Consider the following 24,901-nt stretch of genomic DNA (forward strand, 5'->3'; position numbering starts at 1 on the left):
TCCGGGAACTCGAGTTCATCGGATAATTTGGGGATCACGTCAAGAAAAATCTGGGCCTGGCCGGGAATTGAACCCGGGACCTCCTCGATATTGACTACCGCCCTAACAAGGAATCATACTACTAGACCACCAGGCCATGGTGGTCGACTCAGCCTTAGTATATCATCAGCACTCATTGCTTTTCCGGGCCTTGAAAGCTTGAAGCTCCGGTAGTACGTGTGAATCATAGTGTCCATATTTCAAGAATTAGGCGCCATAGACGAATGAAACAAGTCGTTCTTTCAATATGTAAGAATATATGGTCAAGATTCAGGGATACGCTGGCGGCATTGATTTAACATTGAATGTTCATGAACTTCTTGCAACGTTGATCGCTGAGCTATGGGTGATAATCTTTAGAATTCAATAGACGTAAACAGGTCGGATCACTACCGTAAGTAGTCTTCCCTCTTCCAGCTCTTCCAGTGTCCGCAGCGTGTTGCCTGTAGTCGGCCTGCAGGTGCAGCAGTGGAATATATAGGACGCTGGCGACGATAAGTATGGCGTCCGTAACTCAGTATGCCCACACGGATCACCTCGGGCAGATCTTTCAAGGCCTGCGGAGCGCTGCCCACGATGCTCGATTGCAAGCTGCAACAGAGTTGCGTCGTTATGTGCGTCCATTGTTCATGCATGGGAACCACTTCTCATGGTCTAGCAGGTTGCAATGACTGTCGCAGAAATGCCATCTGATGCGGTTGCAAAACTTTGGGATGATGACATCAACAAACGCCTATTCGACCTAATGCACAGCCAGAATAATGTAGATAGATTAGGCGGACTTCTGGCCATAGGTGCGTCCAAACGTCACAGTGCCATGGCCGTATAACTCATGTTACTTAGATCACCTCCTTGAAAGTGAAGGAGAGGACACTATTGGTTCAAAGAAGTATCTCTTTCGGTTTTACAACTACGTCAAGCAGCTACTGCCAAATCACGATGTCAACATCATGCTGGCCGCATCTAAGACACTCGGCCAAATTGCTGCAATCGGCGGGGCCGACTTTGGAGAACGATTCATGGAATTAGAAGTTCCAGCCGCAGTAGAACTGTTGCAGGGTGACAAGCAGGAGTCCCCCCGCTATGCCGGAGTGCTCATCCTGAAGGAACTCGCACGCAACAGTGCGATATATTTTCACTCCCACATCAGCCTCGTATTTGACAAGATACTCATACCTCTTCGGGATTCTCGAAATATTGTCAGGGAGGGAGCTGCAGAGCTTCTTGCTGCATGTCTTGAGATTGTTACGACACGTGAACGGCAAACACGTACAACTTACCTCATGAAGATTCTTCAGGATGCACAACTGGGACTCAAAATGTCTCAACCTGAAGTCATTCATGGGTCTCTTCTCACATACCGAGAGCTGTTGTTACATGGCGATATGGCAAGTGATTTCAACGCCGTCATCGCATTTGAATGATATTTGTCTTCAGTTTATGAGGGAATCGTTTTTGGATACTGCGGAACAAATTCTTCGCTTCAAATCGCATCGAGACGGTCTCGTTCGCAAGATGGTCATCACCCTAATACCAACTCTCGCTGCCTACGAAACACAGGTCTTCTCGGAACATCACCTGCACAAATCCATGGGACATCTACTGACGCAGCTGGAAAAGCCAAACGAGAGGTCCTTTGGTTCGCACTCCCTTATCAGTCAACATGCTACATATTGATTTATTTTTATCAGCATTCATCGCCATCGGTCACACTGCCACTGCTGTAGGAAGTGATATGAAACCTTTCCTCGACTCTATCATGGCTCAAATTAAGTTTGGTCTACAAGCTAGGGGGTACGTCTTATACAGACTGTTGTATGCGGTCATCATAATTCTTTCTACAGAAAAAAGAATGCTCCTTCTGAAGAACCTATTTTCCAATGCGTTGGAATGCTTGCTTCGGCTGTTGGTCCAAATCTCACGAAGCTTCTTCACGATCAACTTGATTTATTCTTTGCGTGTGGCCTGAGTGAGCCTCTTAGACAGGCGCTGATGGCCATTGCACGTAATATCCCTCCTTTGCTAAAGACTATTCAAGGTGCGTCAGTTGACATCACACATGACATTCTTATCAAATCAAACACCTCGTCAGACCGTCTACTGGATCTGCTTTCCATGATCTTATGTGGACAGCCTTATAAGGCCATCGGAGCTCCACCTTCCATTGTCAGGAGTGACGTCTCTGCGTTTACAAGAGACTTGAGCTCATCCCAGGTGAGTTTTTTCACACATCTGTCGATCATACTAAACATGACTCGCGAAGACCGCTAGGAGTGGTAAGAGTCCTGAGCTCATCACACTTGCGTTGTCCACGCTTGGCACCTTTGACTTCAGCGGTGAGCTACCTGCTGCTATTGAATATAGTGTACTCAACATGAGCAGGTCATATTCTGAACGAATTTGTCCGCAATGCTGCTCTTCCTTACCTGGAAGACGACAATGCAGATGTTCGGCGTGCTGGTGCTCTCACGTGTTGTAGGCTGTTCGTCAGAGACCCAATTTGTTACCAAGCGAGTAGTCACGCGATTGAAATAATCAGTGACGTTCTCGACAAACTCCTCACAGTAGGCATTGCAGACCCGGGTAAGTTCATTTGTTTCCCTACAGGCCACCTAACATAATTATTATTACTTGAAGACCCTACCATTCGGCAGACTGTCCTGTCCTCTCTTCATGAAAGGTTCGATAAGCACTTGGCGCAAGCAGAGAATGTCAGGTCAATCTTTATCGCCCTCAATGATGAGGTCTTCGAGAATCGTGTTACTACTGTTACTTTGATTGGACGTCTTGCCAAGCATAACCCTGCCTACGTCATGCCCTCCTTGCGCAAGGCCCTGATACAACTACTGACAGAGTTAGAATACTCAACTGTGATGTGTGTGCATTTATCCCCGTGAACTAGAACAAACCATGATTATCTCTACAGGCGAAATCGCGAAGACTGCACTCGTCTTCTCACTCTCCTAGTGGGCGCGACTCAACGTCTCATAAAGCCATACGCACTCCCTATGCTCCGCGTCCTACTGCAGAAGGCGAATGATAGCAACCCGGCTGTAGCTGCCAATGTTCTTATGTGTCTCGGGGAACTGGCAGCTGTTGGCGGGGAAGATGTGGCTCCTCATATCCCGGAGCTCATGCAGGTCATCATCTCCAGACTCTCCGACCCGGCTCATGTCAAGCGTGACGCTGCTCTCCACACTCTCGGCCAGTTGTGCTCCAGCACCGGGTATGTTATAACACCCCTGGTAGACTATCCTCAGTTGCTTCCGATCTTGGGACGCATTCTGAGAAGCGAATCCGCTCCGCATGCACGCCGTGAGGTTGTAAGGGAAGTAGTCAAAGTTCTTGGTATCCTTGGAGCTCTGGATCCATACAGGCGAAAGGTTTGTTTGGTATGCGTTTCCGCTTCAATTTACTGACACTTCCTTAGACAAGGCCGGATGAGGAAGCCACGAACGAAACCCCACTTCCTGCTGTCAATGCTGTCGCCATTTCTCAGACAGGATCATTGACAGGTAGCGACGACTACTACCAGACCGTTGTGATCACGTCTCTTCTGGCTGTTTTGAAGGATCAGTCACTTAGCAATCATCACCACACCGTCATCGAAGCGATTATGAACATTTTCAGGACGCAAGGGTTGAAATGTGTTGCCTTCCTACCGCAGGTGCATTGGCTCTCTTGCTGCTGCATGATCAAATGTTGTACTAACCCGAATTTTTCAAAAGATTATTCCTGCCTTTACTGCTGTGGCTCGCACCTCTACAGCCCGTTTGCAAGAATTTCACCTGCAGCAATTGGCTATTCTGGTTGGGATCATTAAGCAACACATTCGCAATTATATGCCAGAGGTCTTTAGCCTCGTGACAGAGCTTTGGGAGAACGCCTCCCTTCAGCTTCCCATAGTATCGTTGATTGAGGCGCTTGGGAAGGCTTTGGACGCCGAGTTCAAACCCTTTCTGCCAACTATCCTGCCTCATCTTCTCAAAGTCTTCGAGGGAGACCTCGAGAAGAAAATGGCTACTCAAATCAAAATTTTTGATTCTTTCCTCACATTCGGGGCAAATATTGAAGAGTACCTTCACCTCGTCATCCCTGTGATTGTCAAATCTGCCGAACGACCTGATGCTACCACCCAGCTCCGCAAGAAAGCAATACAGACTATAGCCCATTTATCCCTCCGCGTCAATTTCTCCGACCATGCTTCTCGCATCGTGCACCCCTTGATCCGTGTGCTAGAGGGAAACAACAACGAGCTCCGGCAGGCGGTGATGGACACCCTGTGCGCACTAGTTGCCCAACTTGGATCCGACTTTGCTATCTTCGTGCCCACTATCAACAAGGTGCGCATCATCGAGTCTATTCCTCCTTTTTAGATTATTGACAGCAAGATAGTGCCTGCTCCGGAACCGTATCTCTCATCCCCGGTACGAGAATTTGATATCGAAGCTCCTGAATGGGGAATGTCTACCGCAAGAGCCGGGCACTCATGACTTGCTGTATGTCTCTTTTTGACAACTTCACGACGTCAGTTCCTGATGTTCCTTCAGTGAATCTAAGGCAGCAGAAATCTCTGTACCTGCGGAAGCGGCTAAATTGACTGTAAACCAACAGCATCTGAAGCAAGCGTGGGACGTGTCCTCCGTGAGCACAAGGGAGGATTGGACAGAGTGGATGCACCGCCTTTCTGTGGAGTTGATGAAGGAATCTCCATCGCACGCGCTTCGGGCTTGTATGAGTCTTGTCGATATTCATCCTCCTTTGGCGAAAGAACTGTTCAACGCAGCATTCATATCCTGCTGGACGGAACTCTACGATCAGTATCAAGTGAATCCACTTTGTACTCATGACCGATTTATGCTAACCACTTAATCAGGAAGGACTGGTGCGATCCATCGAATGCGCCGTCGCCTCCACCACTGCTCCATCTGATCTCGTGCACCGACTGCTTAGCTTAGCTGAGTTCATGGAACATGAGGAGAAGCCACTCCCCATTGAGCACCGCACTCTGGGAGAGTATGCCATGAGGTTCCATGCCTACGCAAAAGCTCTTCACTATAAGGAGCTAGAATTCTTTACCGAAACCTCCCCGAACATTATCGAAGCGTTAATCGGAATCAACACCAAGCTACAGCAACACGACGCCGCTTGGGGCACTCTCATTATTGCGAGAGAGCAGTACGACGTCAGCAAGCATGAGGAATGGTACGAGCGCCTGGGCAGATGGCAAGAGGCACTCAACGCGTATGAGAAGAAAGCCCAAGAGGACCCAGACGCACCCGACGTCCAGATCGGGCGTATGAAATGTCTGCATGCACTGGGTGAATGGGATCAGCTTGCCGCTCAAGTAGATGAGAATTGGTCAAATGCCAATCACGAAGACCGCCGCGAAATAGCTCCGATGGCTGCTGCAGCGGCATGGTCGCTTCGTGAATGGGATTCAATGGATGATTATATCGCTGCCATGAGAGCCGATTCTCCGGATAGAGCGTTTTACAAGGCTATTCTTTCTGTACATCAGAATCAGTTCCCAAAGGCTCTCAAGGAGATTGGCAAAGCAAGAGACTTACTCGAGCCGGAGTTGACTTCCTTTGTTGGAGAAGGATACGGCCGATCTTACAAGTGAGTTAGGCCTTGTGCCCTGAGTTTTTCATGTGCTAACATAGTTCAGCACTCTTGTTCGCGCGCAGATGCTCTCGGAGCTGGAGGAAATTATTGTATATAAACAGTATGCAGATCAAACCGACCGCCAGGCAGCAATGCGAAAAACTTGGATGAAGAGGTGTGTATCCGAAACATGTGCAATACTTGCGCTCACCCTTCTTCACAAGACTGCAAGGCTGTCAACCAGATGTCGAAACCTGGCAGCGGATTCTGCAAGTTAGGGCCCTTGTCCTCAACCCAGAGGATGATCCTGTTATGTGGATCAAATTCGCGAACCTGTGCCGCAAGTCAGACCGTATGGCATTAGCAGAGAAGACGATCAATTCATTGCTTTCACCAGAAAGGGTGCGTGAATGACAACGGTAATATATTACAATGATTCCATTTTTTGTTTTGTTTTCAGCTACAGCATCTTCGAGACGACCAGCACATGAAAGCTCCTCCAAACGTTGTCTACGCACAACTCAAATACATGTGGTCCACCGGCGCTCGTGAGGAAAGTCTCAACTTCTTGCGGCAATTCTCTGCAAGCCTCGCGAGGGATTTGCAGGTGGAATCTAAGGATCACTCACAAAGATCTGGTGTTGGTAAACCTAAGTTAGATGAACTCTCACGTCTTCTCGCTCGTTGTTACTTCAAACAAGGGCAATGGCAAGTAGAACTGAAGGAAGATTGGGGCGCTGTACGTGGGTTGATACTAGTCATATCTCTTACTCACCAGCTGGTCAGCGGAATGTCAAAGATATACTGCATTCGTACCTTCTGGCAACCCACTATGATCCCAATTGGTATAAGGCCTGGCATACGTGGGCGCTGGCTAATTTCGAGGTCATTGGCCATCTGGAAAGTCAAAAGGAAAGCACGGCTGTCGACATCCCTGGGAGTGGGCTTGCTGCCCATATCGTGCAGGCTGTTCAAGGTCAGCTTGTTCTTTCTAAAGTTCAGGTTCCCACTCACTCTGAAATAGGATTCTTTCGCTCAATTGGCCTCCGAAATGAGAATGCTTTACAGGATACTCTTAGGTTACTCACGTTGTGGTTCAAGTTTGGCGCACACGACGATGTCAGTCAGGCTATGGCCAGTGGCTTCTCCGTGGTCGAGGTTGATACGTGGTTGGAAGTCATTCCTCAGGTGAGCGCAGATTAGCATTAGACCTGTTCCTCGTTGAAATATTCCCTTAGATCATTGCCCGCATCCAAACTCCAAGCATTAATGTGCGGCGAAATATCAACAACCTTCTTACCGAAGTCGGAAAGCATCACCCCCAGGCTCTTATATATCCATTGACTGTGGCTTCCAAGTCCTCCAGCATATCTCGGAAGAATGCAGCCCTGGCCATTATGGACAGAATGAGAGAACACAGCCCTATCATCGTGGAACAGGCACTTGTCGTCAGTCATGAACTCATCCGAGTTGCCATTCTTTGGCACGAGATGTGGCACGAAGGTTTAGAGGAAGCCTCTCGTCTTTTCTTCAACGACAAGAATCCCGAGGGGATGATTGCGACTTTGGAGCCCCTCCATGAGATGCTCGAAGCTGTAAGTGCACTCACTCGAAGTTTATCAGAAAAGTTGCTCATGCATCACGGACTAGGGGCCAACAACAGCTAGGGAGACATCATTCGCGCAGACATTTGGCCGCGATTTGCATGAAGCTCGGGAGGCTTGTCGGCGGTACCGTGCATTCGGTGAGATGTCAGAGCTGAACAAGGCTTGGGACATCTACTATGGGGTAAGACTTTGGGAAGCAGATGATCAACTCTGTTTGCTTATCTTTCGTGTCCTTTCAGGTCTTCAGAAAAGTAGAGAAACAGTTACCTCAATTGACGACCTTGGACCTGCAATATGTGTCACCGCAACTGCTAAAAGCCCGCGATCTTGATCTGGCGATGCCCGGTATGTACCTTGGATTTTACTTTGGTACCGCATTGTACTCACTGGCCGACTTAAGGAACATATCAGAGTGGTCGAGACGTCGTTCGCATTGCATCATTCGCTACCAAGCTCACTGTTATAGCTTCCAAGCAGCGGCCACGGCGACTATCCCTGAAGGGCAGTGATGGCCAAGACTACCAATATGGTTTGAAAGGTAACAGAACAGTTACCCCAGCACTGCGACATCGCTTATTCCTTTATATACAGGGCACGAAGACTTGCGTCAAGACGAGCGTGTTATGCAGCTGTTCAGCCTTGTCAATACCCTTCTGTCTGTTGACACCAATAGCTTCAAGCGACGCTTACACATCCAACGTTACTCTGTCATTCCATTGGCACCCAACGCCGGTCTCTTTGGCTGGGTAAAGGACAGCGATACTTTGCATGTCCTTGTTCGCGACTATCGAGACTCTCGCAAAGTTCTTTTGAACATAGAGTATCGACTAATGCTTCAGGTATTCATTACCATTCAAAGGGCATGTCTCATCTGCTGATATATCCCAGATGGCACCGGACTACGAGAATCTAACGCTACTGCAAAAGGTTGAGGTATTTGAATATGCCTTAGAGAATACCACCGGTCAGGATCTTTATCGCGTCCTATGGCTGAAGAGCGCAAATTCGGAGCACTGGCTTGAGCGCCGTGCGACCTATACTCGCTCTCTGGCAGTGAATAGCATGGTTGGCCATATTCTGGGTCTCGGAGATCGCCACCCGTCTAATCTTTTACTGGAACGCACGACCGGCAAAGTTGTTCATATCGACTTCGGTGACTGTTTTGAAGTTGCTATGCACCGCGAGAAGTTCCCCGAAAAGATTCCGTTCAGACTTACTCGTATGCTCACACATGCCATGGAGGTAATTTGTATAACAGACCGTAGGCATTCTCAAGCTCACTGACGTTGCAGATAAGCGGCATTGAAGGAAGTTTCCGGCATACCTGCGAAATTACCATGTCCGTACTGCGCGCAAACAAGGAGTCCCTGATGGCAGTCCTGGAGGCCTTCGTTTATGATCCCCTGATCAACTGGCGGCTTATGCAAGCCGACGTCGATTCACGCCGACCAGAAGGTGTGCCTCACTTTATTATCATTATTCGACTGTCTCATGTGAATAGCAGATGGGGAAACCGATCCTGTTCGTGCTGCTGAACTTGCTAAAGTATCGGGATTTCCTCAAGGTCCAACTCGCAAGCTGCGCGCAGATGAAAACGATATTTTTAACGGTAGGCATTCAGCGCACGCCCTGAAGGGAGAAACTAATTCTCTTGCAGAGGTTGTCGGGGGACCTGGAGCGAGGCAAGAGGTCCGGAACGAACGAGCATTACTTGTCTACAACCGTGTCCAGCACAAGCTCACAGGTCCATCCTTTCCCGTGTGTTTGCACCTTTGCGTTACTGATGATTTCTCTCCATCGATAGGGCGTGACTTCAACCCTGATATCGTCCTTCCCGTTACTGCTCAAGTGGATAAACTTATTTTACAGGCCACCTCACTTGAGAACCTCTGTCAATGTTTTTCTGGATGGTAGGATGAATTTGTTGTCTTGAATGTATTGAGCTCAATTATATTTCATAGGTGTGCATTTTGGTAGCCAGTGTCTGTTGTCCCGTCGATCTCACATAGATATCCACATGTTCTACATTTCTGTACCTATACAATAGCCATCTGCATGTTTTCCCTCTCTTACCAAACGTTCGACCCTTGAAATTTTGAAAGCTTGAGAGACCTCGAATCATTCAACTGCCGGCAGAAGCCGATCCATACGTGATGATTTCAGAAGGACTACATCCATTACTTATCCCATACTACTCGCACTTGTTCCTCTCACTTTTCACCTGCACAAACCAAATACAGTACCATATGCCAAGGGGAATACCCAACGCGAAAAAAGATGACTCTGGTATGCGGTACACATCCATGCATGTGCCCCTGGCGTACGTTGACACCTGCATGACTATATTTCGAGTGTTGATAATCGTGTCAGGCCAAACCCTAAGCATGTGGGCACTTCTTACTTGAAATCGGAGACACAGACCATTTGGTCGCGTAATGCAGCACGAAAGAAAGAATTGATGGCAGAGGAAACTGCTCCTTCATCAGAACAGCGGTGGGCAATTTGCATGATTGGACTGGTCTTTCATATGGTAATGCTAAGCTGCTCAGAATAGGCGTGGCTCTCACGTTATTGTTATCCACCCTGGATCGCGTTTTCTAAGAATCGGCAAGGCGTCGGATGTCACACCTGCGTCCATCCCAAATGTTATTGCGCGTAGGCACAAGCCACCGGTGCCAGTTCCGACATACGTCGAAGGTATTTCCCGTCCGAGAAAAGGGCAAGTGCCACAGCTATCCGTGTCTGCGAGTCCCGACGGAGACGAATATGCGGTCGATATCACTTCAGATGATCCTGTATATGCATTTCTTCCTTCACCATGCCGCATAGTGTGCTAAAGTGCCTATATAGTTTGATGCCAAAATGGGGTCAATTATTGTTTCTCTTCGCGAGCGGATGAGGTTCTACAAACTCCGCGTCACATGTAACGCTGCAAGGGTCGCGTCGACCTTTAACGAGCAATTCAAACCTGAAATCATCCCGGAAGTTAATGACCCGTTCCTTGTCGACTGGATCCAGGACCCCTTAGAAGATTCAGAAGTTTTAGTTGGCGAACGAGTATGTATCATACTTTAATTATAAGTGTTATTCTCTCAATCTTTCGCATTAGGCACTCCGGTTGTCCGATCCTCAACTCTTGAATTATTCAGTGAAGTGGCCGATCCATGGAAAGAACTTCAACACCAGGGATTATCCGTCACACCAAATGATACTGGATGACATTGAAACTATTATCAGCACTGTACTGAGTGAGAGGTTCAACGTAAGACGGCCTGATTACAAGGTTCGCCATCTTTCACTCCTCGTATAATTGGTATCAATCAATACCACTAGGACTATTCTGTCGTTCTTGTTATCCCAGACTTCTATGATCGGGCATACGTCCGCGAATTCGTCAACATTCTTTTAGTTTCATTAGGCTTCAAGCAAATATGCGTGCAGCAGGTTTGTGATGCGTATATTGATATCAATGAGTTCTGACATGAAGCAGGAGTCATTGGCGGCAACCTACGGCGCTGGAATCAGTAATGCGTGTGTTGTCGACATTGGCGCTGTTAACTCCAGCATAGCATGTGTAGATGAAGGTCTTGTTATTCCTGATTCGAGGTAAGGAATACATTTAATGCCGAGTTTACAGCTGATGATCGGTCAGAATCACACTCAACATGGGCGGAGATGATATTACTGAGTTCTTGTATGTCCTCTTGGAACGAATAAGTTTTCCCTATCGCGATATCAATCTCGCGCGATGGTATGACTGGGCCGTCATGGAGGATTTGAAAGCACGGCTATGCACACTGGCGGAAGTGAGTCATCGCATGTCATGTTCTTGTCACTGCTTAGTGTGTTGTAGGGTGATGTTGCCCTCAATCTGTATGACTTTGTAGTGCGCAAGCCTGGTAAACCCACGGAAAAATATGGCTTACGAGCATATGACGAGATCATACTTGCGCCGATGGTGCGTTTCGCTGACAACAGGTTTTCATCAATCTAACTGCCAGCTGGCATCTTCGATACTTACATAGTGCATATTCGAGCCCCGTGTGATAGAGTTCGACAGGAAGCACATTGGTCTGCGCTTCATACCCCATCCGGACGTCACTGAAGAAATTATAGAGCATCCGGTGGACCATGTCGTACGTATTCCTGTCCATATTTAGTATGGATAGAGCTTATTTACATCATGCTGTAAGACTCAAGCGATGATCATCTCAACGCAACATCTACTTCCACCGCCTTCTACAGTGCCGACGGATGTTCGCCATTCTCCGATTCCCATCAGTCAGTCGCAGGACGGTACGTAAAGCCGTCTTGTCTTGACTGTATTCAAAGACTGAGGCAGAGACTACTGCGGTTATAGAGAATGGCGGAAAACAAGAACAGCAGGAGGTATCACTGCCATCAACTGCGCATGCAACACCACCTCCGGCTGTAGAATCTTTTCCACAATCCACTGTAGGAGCATCGGGGGGAGTTCCTGCTGATGCTCCAATGGATGTAATTGATGTAGAGGGCGACGTCAAACCATCTCCTATCCCTGTTCTTCCTCAGCCGCAACCTTCTCAGTCTTCCGTACCAGTTTCCTCGAATTACAGTGGTCTCGGTATCGATGTCTGCTTCGAAGCAAGTAAACTTCCTCTCGATGTTGCTATCTTCAACAGTGCTCGGGCATCCGGGGGTGATGATAAAATTCGCAAGCACCTCCAGGCTGTTCTGGTCATCGGGGGAAGCGCTTTGATACCTGGAATGGCTCATGCATTGGAGAGCAGGTAGGTCACGGAACACATTCGCACATCAGGTATATTGAACCATTGGAAAAAGGCTCCAGGCAATCGCCACTCCATTGGTCCCCAGCATGGACAAGGTACAAATTATCCCCCCTCCAAAAGAGGTCGACCCTCGTGTACTGGCTTGGAAGGGTGCCGCGGTTCTTGGCAAAATGGATTCCGTCGCTGATATTTGGTTAACGCCCGCAGATTGGGTACGTGTTAACTTACCACAACTCGAATTTGTCTCACGTTGTCGTTCAGGATGTTCTAGGTATGCGCGGGTTGAGAGAGCGTTGTTTCTACCTGTAGTATTATGAATGCAGCCGCTGGATGAGTCACCCTGATAGGTCCCACTATTCGAAAACTCCGATACATGCTCCACGGTAGTTGTACACTTCCAAATTATCGATTTACCAAAAAAAAAATCGATAATGATGTTTCAGTGAATCTGTGAACTATGATAAGTGTGATTTGATAACAGTGGTGACAAATGTCAATTTGTTCCTTCCATACTCTAAACTTTCGCTTCATTCCTGGGGGAAAACAGCATCGGTCTGTCTTATTGTAAACCTTACCCATTTAAACACTTTTTCGTGGATGTCATACTTCAAGTCTGCTTTTGATGGTGACGAATTCATCCCCGTGCATGTTCGCCCACGATGTAGCAAGAGATATCATCTCATAGCGTCCAACTCTAATTAAGACGGTGCATTTCAGGAAAAATTCATGAATACTTGGAGAGTAAAATACCTTTCTTTTCGACACCATTCTTTCTTTGCGTGACCATCCGTTCCCCAGTCAGCAAGCGGGCTAGATGCAGGGACATTTCCAGAGTCAGCCTCCTTCGCGAGAGTATTGATCATGCCGCGAATTGCGTTATCAGCCGCTCTGTTTGGTGTAAAAGGGAACGAAGATTCTGGACGCGGAACGTTATCGGGAGTGTAAAATAGAGCAGTCCTACACATGGGACAGTCCACGGGTTCATGCCAGCTGCCACACACACGATGCAATCGGGAGAAGAACCATTTCAGAATGCAGGTGGCGCAGAAGGTATGCCCGCACTGTCGTGGGTTCAAACTATATGGGCACGCCCTATACCATCAATCTAGCATTGTCCATTTAGAACTGATAAACGACTCACATGGTCTCAAAACACCTGCCCGAAGAACATATAATTAATTAAGTTCATCTCACAAAGTTTCAGTTTTTTGATGGCACTTACAATGGGCACGTAAAATAGTCTTCAAGCTGTCTTATGGTGGTTCTCGCCAGCCGTTCTTTGCATTCTTCGAGCAACTTGGCAGCTTCTCTCTCCTTTTGAGATACAGTCGCAAGCTGTTGTTCGAGATTTCGAGATTTCAACCGAAATTCCTTCTCCTTTAGGATTAATTCCGTCTCTCGGGCGGAAACATTGCCAGATACGCCCGAAGTACTGTAGGGATCGGAAGTGAATGAACGACCGATAGAATTAGGTTTCCTTGCATTCTGCGTTCCAGTGCAATCTACGCGCGTTCCCCCGTGTTTGAACTGCCGTGGATGCTCCGGATTCCTGCTTATTTTTGTTACGCGTCTGTTTCTTTTGCGTCTGGTGGGCTGCTGCGGCGTAGTCGTATGCTCGTGAGCTATGATCAGTTGTAATATAGTACGTCAATGACAAGTTAGCGGGTGCTTTATCCTTGGCATCAAAACTACCTTGCATCCCGCTAAGCCTTGTGGAGCGCCTGACGGTGTTTGCCGTCATACTCCTTGTTATCGGTCTGGCCGCCGGTGTTCGAGATGCTCTGCTCATCGTCGCGGCGCGAAAGCAAGAAGCGTTACTCAACTGCCAGTGACAGTGTTAGTGTGGATGAGCGACCTATTTTAGGAAGGTGCTGTGGTTTGATATTACTATTTTGTTATCGTAAGGGTAATACTTAAGGTAATAACGTACAACTGAGCACTATAGCCTGGGCACTTCGAATGTTCTTCGCATGCACACAAGTCGGCTTGCCATGTCATTTGACAGAGCGCTACTTGAAGAAGCGATATGATATTGAGATTCTGGCTCGTCCGTTGTGGCGCCATTTCATTGATACTTCTGAGTCGGCTACTTAAAGCATCCCCCACCGGTACAATAAGAAATTCACCACATGGCCAGCGTGAGGCTTGTCATCATTCACGTATATACCGTTATTGAGGGAACCGGGGGGTGCCCGGCGCCATTCATCACAGTTCAATCCGGTAGAAATTGAACCCTGTACTACCTGTAAGGGAAGTTCAGGCAGTCCCATGGCTCTGCCAGTGTGGTGGCCTATCCGCTGTTTTCGCTGTTGCCAATTGTGGTTGAACACTAAGGTTCCGATATGCTTCTTGCAGCTCGAGGCTTGTTTGAGGGTGCCGCAAAGTGATTAAGTTCACATGCGGCCTGTCATTATGATGTACATTGTACACACGTTCAATACGTATGTAGCGCCGCATGATTCGTTCCTGGGTCTCGCAGGGACTTGCCTGGACTTGCCTGCTGCTGCATGAAAGCAGCCAGCTGCTCCGTCGATGACGCAGTCTATTGGATTTACAGGGTCGAGGCTCAGGAAGCATCACCTATGTTGGACCCGACCCGACAAGGGCGGCCGACCAATTCATTAGCCATGTTGAGCCATGCTTCTCCCGACGCGGTGCCGTTCGCACTAAAAGTTGAAACCAACCTTGCTTCTCAATAAACAAAGTTTCGCTTTTCCTTGGGTGTTTCTCACAGACTGGATCCATAAGGTTATTGCTTAATACCTCGTTATCTGCCTACTTTGAATCCATATCTAACCTCTTTGATACTCCGCTACTGACTACATTTTCATGTCACTTGTGAGTTATCTTCTCAGTTAGGATCTTTCTCATGCACACGAAGACCTTGGAGGGCCGATTACGAATCATGGTACTCAGGTACACTGAGTCGCGCTTATCAGTTGTCTATCACCTTCTTAACGGCCTTAAGCAAGCACATTCTGCAAGGTCCTGCACAGGCTCGGGGCTTAACAGTGGGTCCGAGACTCACGCCTGACCGGAAGCTAGTTAACTACCCGATATCATGCTTTGCAATCAGGTTGCGGTAGTAAGTTTTGAAACTTCGCCATATGATCATCCGCGGTGTCACGACATTGCTCTGGCAATGATAGTTTGTCGCCGCGCCAAGTTGATCCGGATATGATCGGGGTGCAGTTGCAAATGGGGTATTAACATGAACACGCAGAGACTGGTTGAAACGGCCATATATCATATATCATGTGTGCCCAATGTGTATTGCCGGACGTACTGCAGTGGTTGCACTGCTGTATCATGCTTGCACGCTTTAGATCCCCGACTCTATGGAGTAGAGAGGGATTTGTGGGGGCCAGGCACCTGTCTGGAAAATGGAGCGCGCAAAATTATTTCCTTTTCCTTGTGTATGTTTCACATGCCGTTTTGCATGGCCCGGATAATATGACCGATATCTATACTAAGTACAGAGATTGCGAATCAGTTCAATTCCATCGACAACAATACGCGGGGGACCAAGATGCATCAGGAAACCGTAATTTGCTACAGAGCGTTACAGAGCGCTCCGTAGCATGCTGTAGCACAATCCAACCCACTGATGTGTGTCGGCCACAGATGGTGTATGAGAGGCCAGGAATTAATTCATGTCTCACTCAAAAACCAGCCTAGTACCGTATGATACGGCTGGAAAACGAGGCATGCAATGAGGCGTGCGGAAGAGTTCAAGTATATGTGAACCTAGTCCCAAGAGCATTGGGTTCGATTGGCATCGATTTGGGCCCTGTATAGGGGAGTCGGTGATTGCCACGAGCGCCGCTGTATCTATAGCTAATTAGCGTGCAAAGTGAAATAGGGCTAAACTATTAGGGCTTGTCAAAGCCTGCCGATCGTTTCGACAGGAGAATGTTATTCCGTCGGATGGCAATGTTTTCATGATGAGAAGATAGGTTATGGTATTTCGAGCTTGCTGTATAAATTAATAATACACACTCATCTTGTCAACATGATCACCGTGGCGCTGTGCATATGTAGGGTTGTGATTTATTGATGCATTGAAAATCTGATAGGGCTGTTCAACAGGGTGACATTGTGTACTCCGCAGAAACGACACCAATTGATAATAGTTTGGTTGCAAGTGGGGGCTCACCGCCATGTTTTTAGTTGCGAGCCGCGAGGCATTAAGCTGGAGCGGAGAATATTCTGTCATACTAACAGACATTGGTTAGCGATGACCACCTACCAACCGGGAGCATTCACATTGCAATGTCAACAAAGGGAGATGCGCAGGCGATTTGGCAATGAGTGCCATATGCTCCACGTCGTGGCTGCGCTCGGTTCGTCGCTCGTAAGTTGGGAGGGAAACATGGAGGAGTCTGCTAATTCATAACGTATATCAGTCGTTTACTGGAGACCACGGCGGCTGTGGCAGTCACACTTTTGGGGATAATATGTGTGACCAATTTGTGATGGCACGTTTTGTGGCTGAAAAGTGTGACCGGCCCGCCTTATCATAGCATCACGAAGCAAATGATGGATGATGGCATCACCGCAAAACCGCGCGCACAATGACGATATTATTAATATGGGGAGTAAGATGAGCAAAGTTTGGAGGGCTGGCTGAAGATATCGTACTGGGCGTCGGGACAGAGTATCAGGACAGGATGGGAGCATGTGAGAACTTCCGTGGTTGACGCTGGAGTATCGAATACTGAATGGGTCTTGCGGCATGCGGTCTTCAAGTGGATGGCCGATAGGATGGCTGAGGTTCGGAGGTTGGTCATGTGCGACGGCGAGATCGGGACGCCTTCGGGCAGAAATGCGTTATTCGGGGTGAAAAGTGAGTTTGACGATTGGCACGTAAAGTACAAAAATAGAAATAATGTTCCAGTAAAGTGGTTTTTTTAAATTTGAAATTAGAAGCGTAGGGTGCAACGAAGTCACGGAATATCTTAGATCTGAGTTTATAATATTGAGGACAACGATCAGCGCGAATCGGTTGAGACAAGACACAGCTCACAGCTACTGCACCTGTCCGAGCGCTCTGGGGACGAAACCGTCGTTGATAGTACGCCCGTAATTTCATTCCGGTGCTTGAATTGATTGCAGATTTGCTCAGCTATTTCATGTCTGTCAGGCTTCGCACTTTGTCACGTATGTTTTATTACTCCCCTCCCGTAACGTATATTAACTCTTCCACCTAATCGGACAATCTCGTTGTGTCATTATTCCTCGAATCCATTCAACTTGTCCATTCCGCAACCCGTCTTCTTTTTCTAAGTCGGTTCGCAAAACCTCCGCTAGATTCCGTCTTCTTCAGGTTCGCATCCAATGCAAGCACCACTTCTCCTCCAACCACCACCTCTTCTTGCACTTGCTCAGCAAGTTAACCAAACGCGTCCTCGCGTTTCTCAGCACTTCTTATTTCACGACCTCTCCAGTCTTCTGGAACCCCCTCAATCCATGACCGTCGATAATGATCATGATTACTCTTCCCAGCCGGCGGGCACAAACTACACCTACGCACCTCGAACACAGTTTGATGAAGCGTCTCATCCAGGCCCTCATAACTTGTATGACGTAGCATCGTCTTCTCAGACGCCTCAACCATATACTTCACTTCCAAATACTTCACCAACATCTAATTATGCCCTCGTCTCCCATGCTCGCACTGACGAAAGTACATCGTCAGCCAACGGCACTCGTTATGTCTCAAGTTCCCCTTCTTCCGTTGATGATCGTCCGGCAGCTTCATTTCCTCAGCCGTATAGCGCTCCCCATGACCAGCATCATTTTCCTACATCGGCATCTTCCTATTCCCCACCGGATATGGTGCGTTACCCAATTACGTCGAACCTTAGCTCCCGTGGAACCGATAAATACGCCCATGCCCTCTTGGAACAACGCCGCATGTCCGAGCCAGCCATGTATGGCAGCGCAATAGGCGGTTATTCCACGAGTTCTTCAGCCGATCTAGCCTCCGGGCGATACCAACAGCTGCATCACCACTACACATCACAATCATCGCCCAGATTGTATGGGAGCTACGCCTCGTCTCTGCAACGCACGCTGAGCTCAGGGCCGCGCGCGATCAACTGTCGGGATCGTCGTGGAACGACAAAGATCAACTTCCATTACACTGTTACGACGGTGTCGACCTAGAAGAACCTATATCACCTCTTAACCCCAATTTTTCGGGTGGCGAGGGTTCACCCACAATGGGCTTCCATGGTATGCCCTACGGCACTGAGGACTATGGCCCATCACCGCCCGGTACGGGCACTTCCACATCGTCCAACGGAGCCAGGCGGTTCGTTGACGCTTCAGGCTCGAGTTCTGATGGCAAACAATATTCATTCGTGGCCCTGCCTGGAAACGCTGTCAAGAAGCGTCCAAGGCGGCGCTACGACGAGATTGAACGGCTTTATCAATGTTCATGGCCTTCATGCTCAAAGGCATACGGCACTCTAAATCACTTAAATGCCCACGTCACCATGCAGAAACACGGCGTCAAGCGTAGTCCAAATGGTGAGTCTTTCATGCTTGCGTTTTACTTCGGCCGGGGTGCATTCGGTACCTCGCGATGACAATGTTAACTTCTCGTCATTATTTTTAACCGTCGAAAACACCAATGCTGACTGTGTACTTGCAGAATTTAAAGAGCTGCGTAAGCAATGGCGGAAGTCCAAAAAGGAGGAAGCCGATGCTCGTGCTGCTGCGTCAGCAGTGATGGGGAGGTCAACTCATCATGCTTATCTTCAGCGTGGTATGCATGACTCATACCCCGATGTGGACTACCAGCTTCGCTCGCATCCGCAGCAAAGCTCCCATGTTGAACGGTTCACTCCAACCGGCTCTCCGGAGGAGATGCATGAGATTGACATGCAAGACGTTTACGAACGCCGGCAGCAGCGTTTTAGTGGCCTCTTCCCTTCCGCTTCTCGCACTAGTAGCCCTGCATACACCGCAACCCACCCATCCAACATGCCCTCGTCGCACACGGCCATGGCCCGCCTTCCGACCAACAGCACGCTGTTGACTCCTCTCCCGGGTTACGACCATACGGGGGCTACCACGGACCTTGATGTCTATGCCTATGGTGTGTACGGAAACAACCGTCCTGGCTCTGGGCATGGGAGCATTGGAAACTATGATGAAAAGCGACGGAGTGGTTGATTTGACGACAAGTAGTTCTGCGTTTGCGGTCCACCTACCCATTCCTTTCCGACTTCCCTTCCGTTGGGATTTTATCACGATACCATCGGCAGTCCCATGGTGCTCATGTCTTTCATGCCACGCATCACCGCCTCGATCCTTTGCTGAGGTTATATTGTTCATGCTATTGACTACTATCCTACTAAGTACATAAATTACTAGTTTCTCCTCTGATTTTCCTATGCTTTCATATTTTATTCGTTCATGTCTACGGATACCTCCTCATATTACACAGGAGACTTTCGCCCAATAATCATGGAGCTGTACTTTACGGATCATACTTGCCATCCTAGTAATAGTTACTTCTGTACATGAGTAGGAACGAAACAAATAGATTCTTCAAGTCAGGTCGACATTTTCTTCCTGACTTCTTCCTCTATAGGAAGTTCATTATCGACCTTCTGATTGGTACTTCGGAAAATATCATGGATCAAGGCAAATGACTCCCTGACTGCGTGACCAGCCGCCCATAAAATTTAACCTCAGAAGAGCTGCAAGTTGCAAAATCAGGCTGTTTTGAATGTGCCATCATCTGTGGGGCACGTTGCAATTGTCGGGCCATTCCAATTGGACAGTGATGAAGTTCCGAACTCGTGAGAACATGACGTAACAACCGCATCCATCGCGATCACATGCATTGAGTTTCTGCACGCTGCGAAGATTCATCCAGGTGAGCCTGTCTTTTATGCAATTATTGCAATGCAAATTTGATGCGATATAATATCGCTTGTCTTGGAGTGCAGTGCATGGTGCCATGAGGTCCATGTTACGCCACGCAACAGAAATCTAGCACACTTGTCTCCGAATGGCCCCCATTGAGCCACACTCCTGCCGCGCATGCCAAAGGACTGTTGCCGCGACGACGACGCCGTGTATTGGCCTTTGGGGCCGTGCACAATTGCGCCCAACTTGACTTTCTCATGCGGCCGCAAGTTTCCGCTCCACAGACAGGCACTTCCTTCGAGGCTGATCCTTTGATCTGTGATACAGTGGGAAATCGTACCCCCTTGTTATACATATCTTTATCTTCTATCCATTGGTGTCTTCGTGTCGGGCCTTTAGTCCCCTCGGAATCCAAGGTGAGCCATTTAAAATTCAGGTTGTGGTCAATCATTGTCTGTTTGTCTCCATACTATTATCCTTTCTTAGGAAAACCGGACCTTCGGTAATTATCAGAACTGTTCTTCAGAACAAGCTGGACTCTGAAGTACGTTATACCGCCCACACTTGTGCAATCATCCGATATATAAGGCAGATGGACTGACATGCAGGTTATTAATGTGCTACTTGGAGGTTGTTCACGGCCAATCCCTATGACTGCACATGACTCGAGCTTTTTCATCGGTACGATTAATGAATGCTGCGTTCTTGACGAGATAGAATCATTTCCCGAGGAGGCTCTTTCAGTTTTCGCGAAGTGAGACTCGATCCTCAACCACAGAAGTCATGGTGATAAAGCTATAAAGCTCTGCTGAATGACAACTTCGCAGTCGACTCATACCTTCGAGGCGCTCGGTGTTGTAATGGACACATATGGCCAGCTGCGTGTAGGGATGCACCACATGGTCAGTTGTGCAAGAGCGATGATAGCGCATCATGATGGCATGATGGCGGCAGCATGACCCCTGCATCGCCGGTTGCTTGAACACCGAGACGGCGTCTGGCCCTGCACATCGCGTCAGCGTAATCACTGTAACAACGTAAGCACGTCCATTGTCTGCGGCTTCATTTTATGTACATGTTTATTTGTGCCGCGGGTACTTGCGGGTACCGCATTAGTTTGTTTCACGGCCCGCCGGATTCATGCTCATATTGGACTGCCTACTGCCTAAGTTGAAAGATGTAGTCTAATAAGTGGTCGTATTATTATGTATCGGCGTCAAGCATGTGGTCCAGGAGTCTTCAATTGGTTATCTATGTAATACAGACGTATTGAAGAAGTCGATATGTCTGTTATTTATAAGTAGCAAACTTTAGCATGAGGTTCTGATTCAATTAACAGTGAGTACATAAGGGTTCACAATTGTTCTCTATGACTGATAAAGAAATATCAATGGGCAAACGTCATGGGTTCGAGAAGCCTCGCCACCATTGGTTACGAAAGGAAGATTTGATCAGATATATGAACGATGGGCCTTCCGACCCCCTTTCGCGTTCCACATCTCGTACATGGAACGCCTTCCTGCGCGTGGCACTGTGGGGGTAACTTTGTAGTTGGCGGCCGTCACGTGTTTTGGGAAGCTAATTATCTCCTTTTGTGCTTTATCATCAGTTCTTGAGGTTAATGAGAATGATGTGCGTTTCACATATCCGTGAATGCCTCATATCTGAGAACCCGATTAAGTTGGTATATTTTTGTGAAAGTCCGCCCAAACCGTGAGTGACTCACCGAGGACAGGATCACATCGCTACTTACTGTCAAAGATGTACGGCAGTGGCTGCTGAGTTCACTTATCGTGAGTGCACACCGTCAATTAGCGAATGACAAAGACACGTTTGTCGTACTCATCAAGATGTGTCAGTTTATCAGCATGACATTGCTGTCAGATTCGACGACTTACCTAGCAAAACAAAAATAATTTGCTCGCCGTGAAACCAAGTTGTGTTACGTTGGACGACCAATATAAACATCTTTCCACATGGCCATGCTATATCTCCAGAGTTGAAAGAAGCTCCTTGGAGCCGAGTAGGAATAAGAGCAGCCTGGGGCAGGGCATTACGGAGCTCCTGGTTCACTGGAGCGGAGCCGCAGCGGATTTTGCTAAACGTGCAACTACAAACAAGAAAGAGAGCAAAAGAGAGCACGCCACTATCAGTTCAGTTTAGCAGTCTGCCGTCACAACAGAAGTGCTGCGGCGATCGACATAGACGCCATTCATCGGACACCTCGGTTTAATATGTTACACTATGCCCTGGACAGTCGGGACACAAAATAGTGTTTGATGATCGTTCCTGACTACGCTTGGTGAAATTTGTTTGGCTAGCCTGGCATTGGCAATCTACAAACAAGAAGTAACCGCAATGTTAAAGATGCCCTAATTGAGAGAAGGAATCACACCAAACTTGCGAGTGCGGGAGATGCCTTGACTTGAATGACTTCAAATTACGAAGGGTGGCTCGGATCCCCTCACCACCACAAAGACTTGAAGGAGAGGAGTGGAGTTGCCAAGATGCACTGTGTTTGTAAGTTAACAACCGGTATTTGCTACGCACAGGATTCAAGCAAATTAATGGGTGCATGTATGGATGAGTTGTTGATGAAAAGCGGACACATGCATGAATAGCCACGTACTGCCATCCGGGGTGATCGAAAAGTATCCAAGTCTCATGCACTGACTGGTATAAGTTTGCCTAACGACTTTTGCGGTGTGATTCTCCGGTGTGTCTATCGAGACTCCTCAAGGCATCATTTATCGAAACTTGAGGCGAATCCAAAACCAGTCCCTATCCATGTAGTTACGGGCAACCCCTCGTAGCATGATAACCGACCCCCCAGGAAGTGACCGCAGCACGTGAGTCGTGACATCATGAATCGTTAACCGCAGCTCCCTCAGTTGTGCTCTCTGCCTTACCCGCTAGGATTCTGTACTGCAACCATTCACTCGATGACTATGCTTTCTGACTTACCCATTGAAGTTCTTTTGGATAATTTATTACCTTGGCTTGCTATTCCAGATCTCATCCATCTGGGAGAAACAAATCACTTCTTTGCGCGATTGTGCAACGATGAGACATTCTGGAAGAGGAAGTTGGAAGAGGATTTCAATTTTACAGATGAGAGGACCGCACGAATCAGTGGGTGGAAACGTCTCTATAGAGGTTTGCGCAACCCAAAGACTTATGTATGGGGGTAAGCACATCCGCGATTCCGTTACTCTTCCGCTTAGTCAAATTACTTTACGTAGCGAGCCTTCCAAGGGAAGATTAGGATTGAAAAAGATACCAAACTCAACTCTTCATGATGTCCCACACCCAGTTGAGTTGCAGATCAAATCAGGTGCACGTATAGTCAGTCTCTCAGCTGCTGGGTGGTATGTTGTCGTTATCTTATACAACAAAATTTCTCATGTGACTCCAAAAAGGGCATTTTTTGCACTAGACTCTGCTGGTAGCATATACGTGTGGGGTGAGTTCACAGATTATCGTGCGATATTAACTTGAAGGACAGAAACTCACGTCGCACTCAGGAACTTTGAATGGCACCTCATACGCTCTACAACACGATGGGTACTCCGAACCGGCAAAATCAGCTCATACACCATTGAGGCTTGACATGCCGTCTCCTACGCGGAGCATTAGGTTTGGGTGTTCCTGTGCGTTGAGTAATACTTGTTCATATTTGTTAGTTGTGGGCGGTTGCATGCTACTACGCTGGACGACCAGCATCACGTCTGGACCTTTTTAAGCTGGGGCCGTCCCTTCAGGCTCAACACGTCGGCGCTCGACGCAACTTCGGTGGATTCTACTCCTGTACTGGTTGAATCCGGCTGGAACTTTTCGTCAGTCCTTACCAAATCTGGCGATGTGTACGTCTGGTGGCCGTTCAGTGCACCCCTAAAGGATGTTATTGCTGCACAAAGTGTAGCTATGGATGCCGCGGACCTAAAAGCTCACGCTACAGAGGATGGTGTCATCCCATGCTCGACATGGGAGCTTCACGAAGAACTCACAATGTTACCACCGCTTCCTCGACTGCCGGAGCTGTCGTTAGGGTCAGTGGGACCCGTGAAACTTGTTAAGCTAGCAGCTTTGGAGAGTCGGCTCATCGGTTTGACTAATCATGGTCATGTTCTCTCAATTTCTGTTGAAAGTGATGTTGCTGTTCGGTCTGAGAGATGGGAATACGTAGGTTAATTTTAATCGCGGAACAGTCTCTGCCTTACGCATTTCCAGCTTCCTAACTTCTCCGAAGTTGACAAGGTTCAGCAGCACCCCGCTTATGTTTCTTCTCAGTTGAAGCCGCCGGAGAGCTTGCGGATATCTCATGTAATTATTTCGGCAGAGTTTCGAATGTTCCTACTTAGCTGAACCGTCTCCCAGATCTCGGCGCAATTTCAAACATTTGTTGCTTATTCTCCCGGTTCCAGTTCTGTCATTCTCTTGGGTTCTCACGAAACACATGCCGATTCGAATCCTGTGATTCTTCCCGCACTTCAAAACAACGACATTATCTCCGTTGTTCTTGGAGATTACCATTATGGTGCTCTTACATCCACCGGGAAACTTTTGACGTGGGGTGAATATTCTCGAGGTGCACTCGGCCTCGGTGATCCTGGAATGCTTCCCCCCGGCCGGCCAGGAGGCTACAGAACTGAGGCACGCAAAAGAGTTGCTGTCGCCAACGGCGGTCCGCCTCCGCCGGGCATCTCCGAGCCCGCGGAGGTCAGCTTTGGTCACGAGGAAGCACAGAGGGATAAGATGTTTTGCTTTGCTGTAGCAGCTGCTGGGTGGCACATGGGAACTCTCGTCATCGATTTAGAGGTGAGATTTTCGCTGACTGAGTTCTGACTGCTGATTACTTTCTGGATCAAAATAGCCAGAGGCAAATGTTCAAAAAGATAACGACGAAGACGAAGGCCCTCCCATGCCAGGACGGTTTCCCCAATCTCGCGAAACGGGGGAGTCACCACAAGACTATCCCGGGGAGCCAGGTCAGTG

The 24,901-nt window shown here is 48.1% G+C and overlaps 5 protein-coding genes and 1 non-coding gene across 6 annotated transcripts; 4 read left to right on the plus strand and 2 right to left on the minus strand.

The window, feature by feature from the left end:
• Positions 1 to 52: 52 nt before the first annotated feature.
• Positions 53 to 136, minus strand: BJ212DRAFT_t112. Its single transcript has one exon. It is a non-coding gene; the product is annotated as a tRNA-Pro (tRNA).
• Positions 137 to 432: 296 nt separating this feature from the next.
• Positions 433 to 9,673, plus strand: BJ212DRAFT_642818 (phosphatidylinositol 3-kinase). The gene is made up of 31 exons (XM_041343728.1): positions 433 to 653; positions 701 to 833; positions 883 to 1,427; positions 1,477 to 1,678; positions 1,731 to 1,833; positions 1,884 to 2,077; positions 2,132 to 2,253; positions 2,303 to 2,375; positions 2,422 to 2,622; positions 2,677 to 2,914; positions 2,966 to 3,422; positions 3,470 to 3,706; positions 3,768 to 4,382; positions 4,435 to 4,538; positions 4,590 to 4,866; positions 4,916 to 5,661; positions 5,711 to 5,821; positions 5,871 to 6,048; positions 6,107 to 6,385; positions 6,433 to 6,622; positions 6,671 to 6,834; positions 6,885 to 7,241; positions 7,297 to 7,434; positions 7,493 to 7,598; positions 7,654 to 7,791; positions 7,845 to 8,092; positions 8,142 to 8,495; positions 8,546 to 8,708; positions 8,755 to 8,862; positions 8,911 to 9,163; positions 9,215 to 9,673. Exons 1-31 carry the CDS (start codon positions 540 to 542, stop codon positions 9,228 to 9,230), a joined length of 7,164 nt encoding a protein of 2,387 aa, XP_041188745.1. The 5' UTR covers positions 433 to 539; the 3' UTR covers positions 9,231 to 9,673.
• BJ212DRAFT_1280506 (uncharacterized protein) lies at positions 9,500 to 12,331 on the plus strand (the record flags this gene model as incomplete). Its single annotated transcript, XM_041331559.1, has 14 exons — positions 9,500 to 9,573; positions 9,624 to 9,746; positions 9,808 to 10,048; positions 10,104 to 10,310; positions 10,363 to 10,536; positions 10,587 to 10,697; positions 10,741 to 10,859; positions 10,906 to 11,059; positions 11,107 to 11,211; positions 11,279 to 11,389; positions 11,447 to 11,549; positions 11,614 to 12,022; positions 12,075 to 12,234; positions 12,284 to 12,331. 14 exons carry the CDS (start codon positions 9,500 to 9,502, stop codon positions 12,329 to 12,331), a joined length of 2,139 nt encoding a protein of 712 aa, XP_041188746.1.
• A 291-nt stretch (positions 12,332 to 12,622) lies between these two features.
• On the minus strand, positions 12,623 to 13,480 carry BJ212DRAFT_1280469 (uncharacterized protein; the record flags this gene model as incomplete). Its single annotated transcript, XM_041331556.1, has 4 exons — positions 12,623 to 12,716; positions 12,773 to 13,114; positions 13,164 to 13,178; positions 13,245 to 13,480. Coding segments are annotated over 4 exons (687 nt in total), but the record flags the coding sequence as incomplete, so codon positions are not given.
• Positions 13,481 to 18,372: 4,892 nt separating this feature from the next.
• Positions 18,373 to 18,733, plus strand: BJ212DRAFT_1244258 (uncharacterized protein; the record flags this gene model as incomplete). The annotated part of the gene is made up of 2 exons (XM_041329630.1): positions 18,373 to 18,556; positions 18,681 to 18,733. Coding segments are annotated over 2 exons (237 nt in total), but the record flags the coding sequence as incomplete, so codon positions are not given.
• Positions 18,734 to 22,848: 4,115 nt separating this feature from the next.
• Positions 22,849 to 24,751, plus strand: BJ212DRAFT_1280561 (regulator of chromosome condensation 1/beta-lactamase-inhibitor protein II; the record flags this gene model as incomplete). The annotated part of the gene is made up of 7 exons (XM_041331564.1): positions 22,849 to 23,093; positions 23,149 to 23,274; positions 23,326 to 23,369; positions 23,431 to 23,542; positions 23,590 to 24,088; positions 24,137 to 24,229; positions 24,284 to 24,751. The coding sequence occupies 7 exons, from the start codon at positions 22,849 to 22,851 to the stop codon at positions 24,749 to 24,751; spliced, it is 1,587 nt and encodes a 528-aa protein (XP_041188749.1).
• Between the last annotated feature and the right edge of the window lie 150 nt (positions 24,752 to 24,901).

The sequence above is a fragment of the Suillus subaureus genome, assembly GCF_016647635.1.
Source record: "Suillus subaureus strain MN1 chromosome Unknown BJ212scaffold_37, whole genome shotgun sequence".
Lineage (NCBI taxonomy): Eukaryota > Fungi > Basidiomycota > Agaricomycetes > Boletales > Suillaceae > Suillus > Suillus subaureus.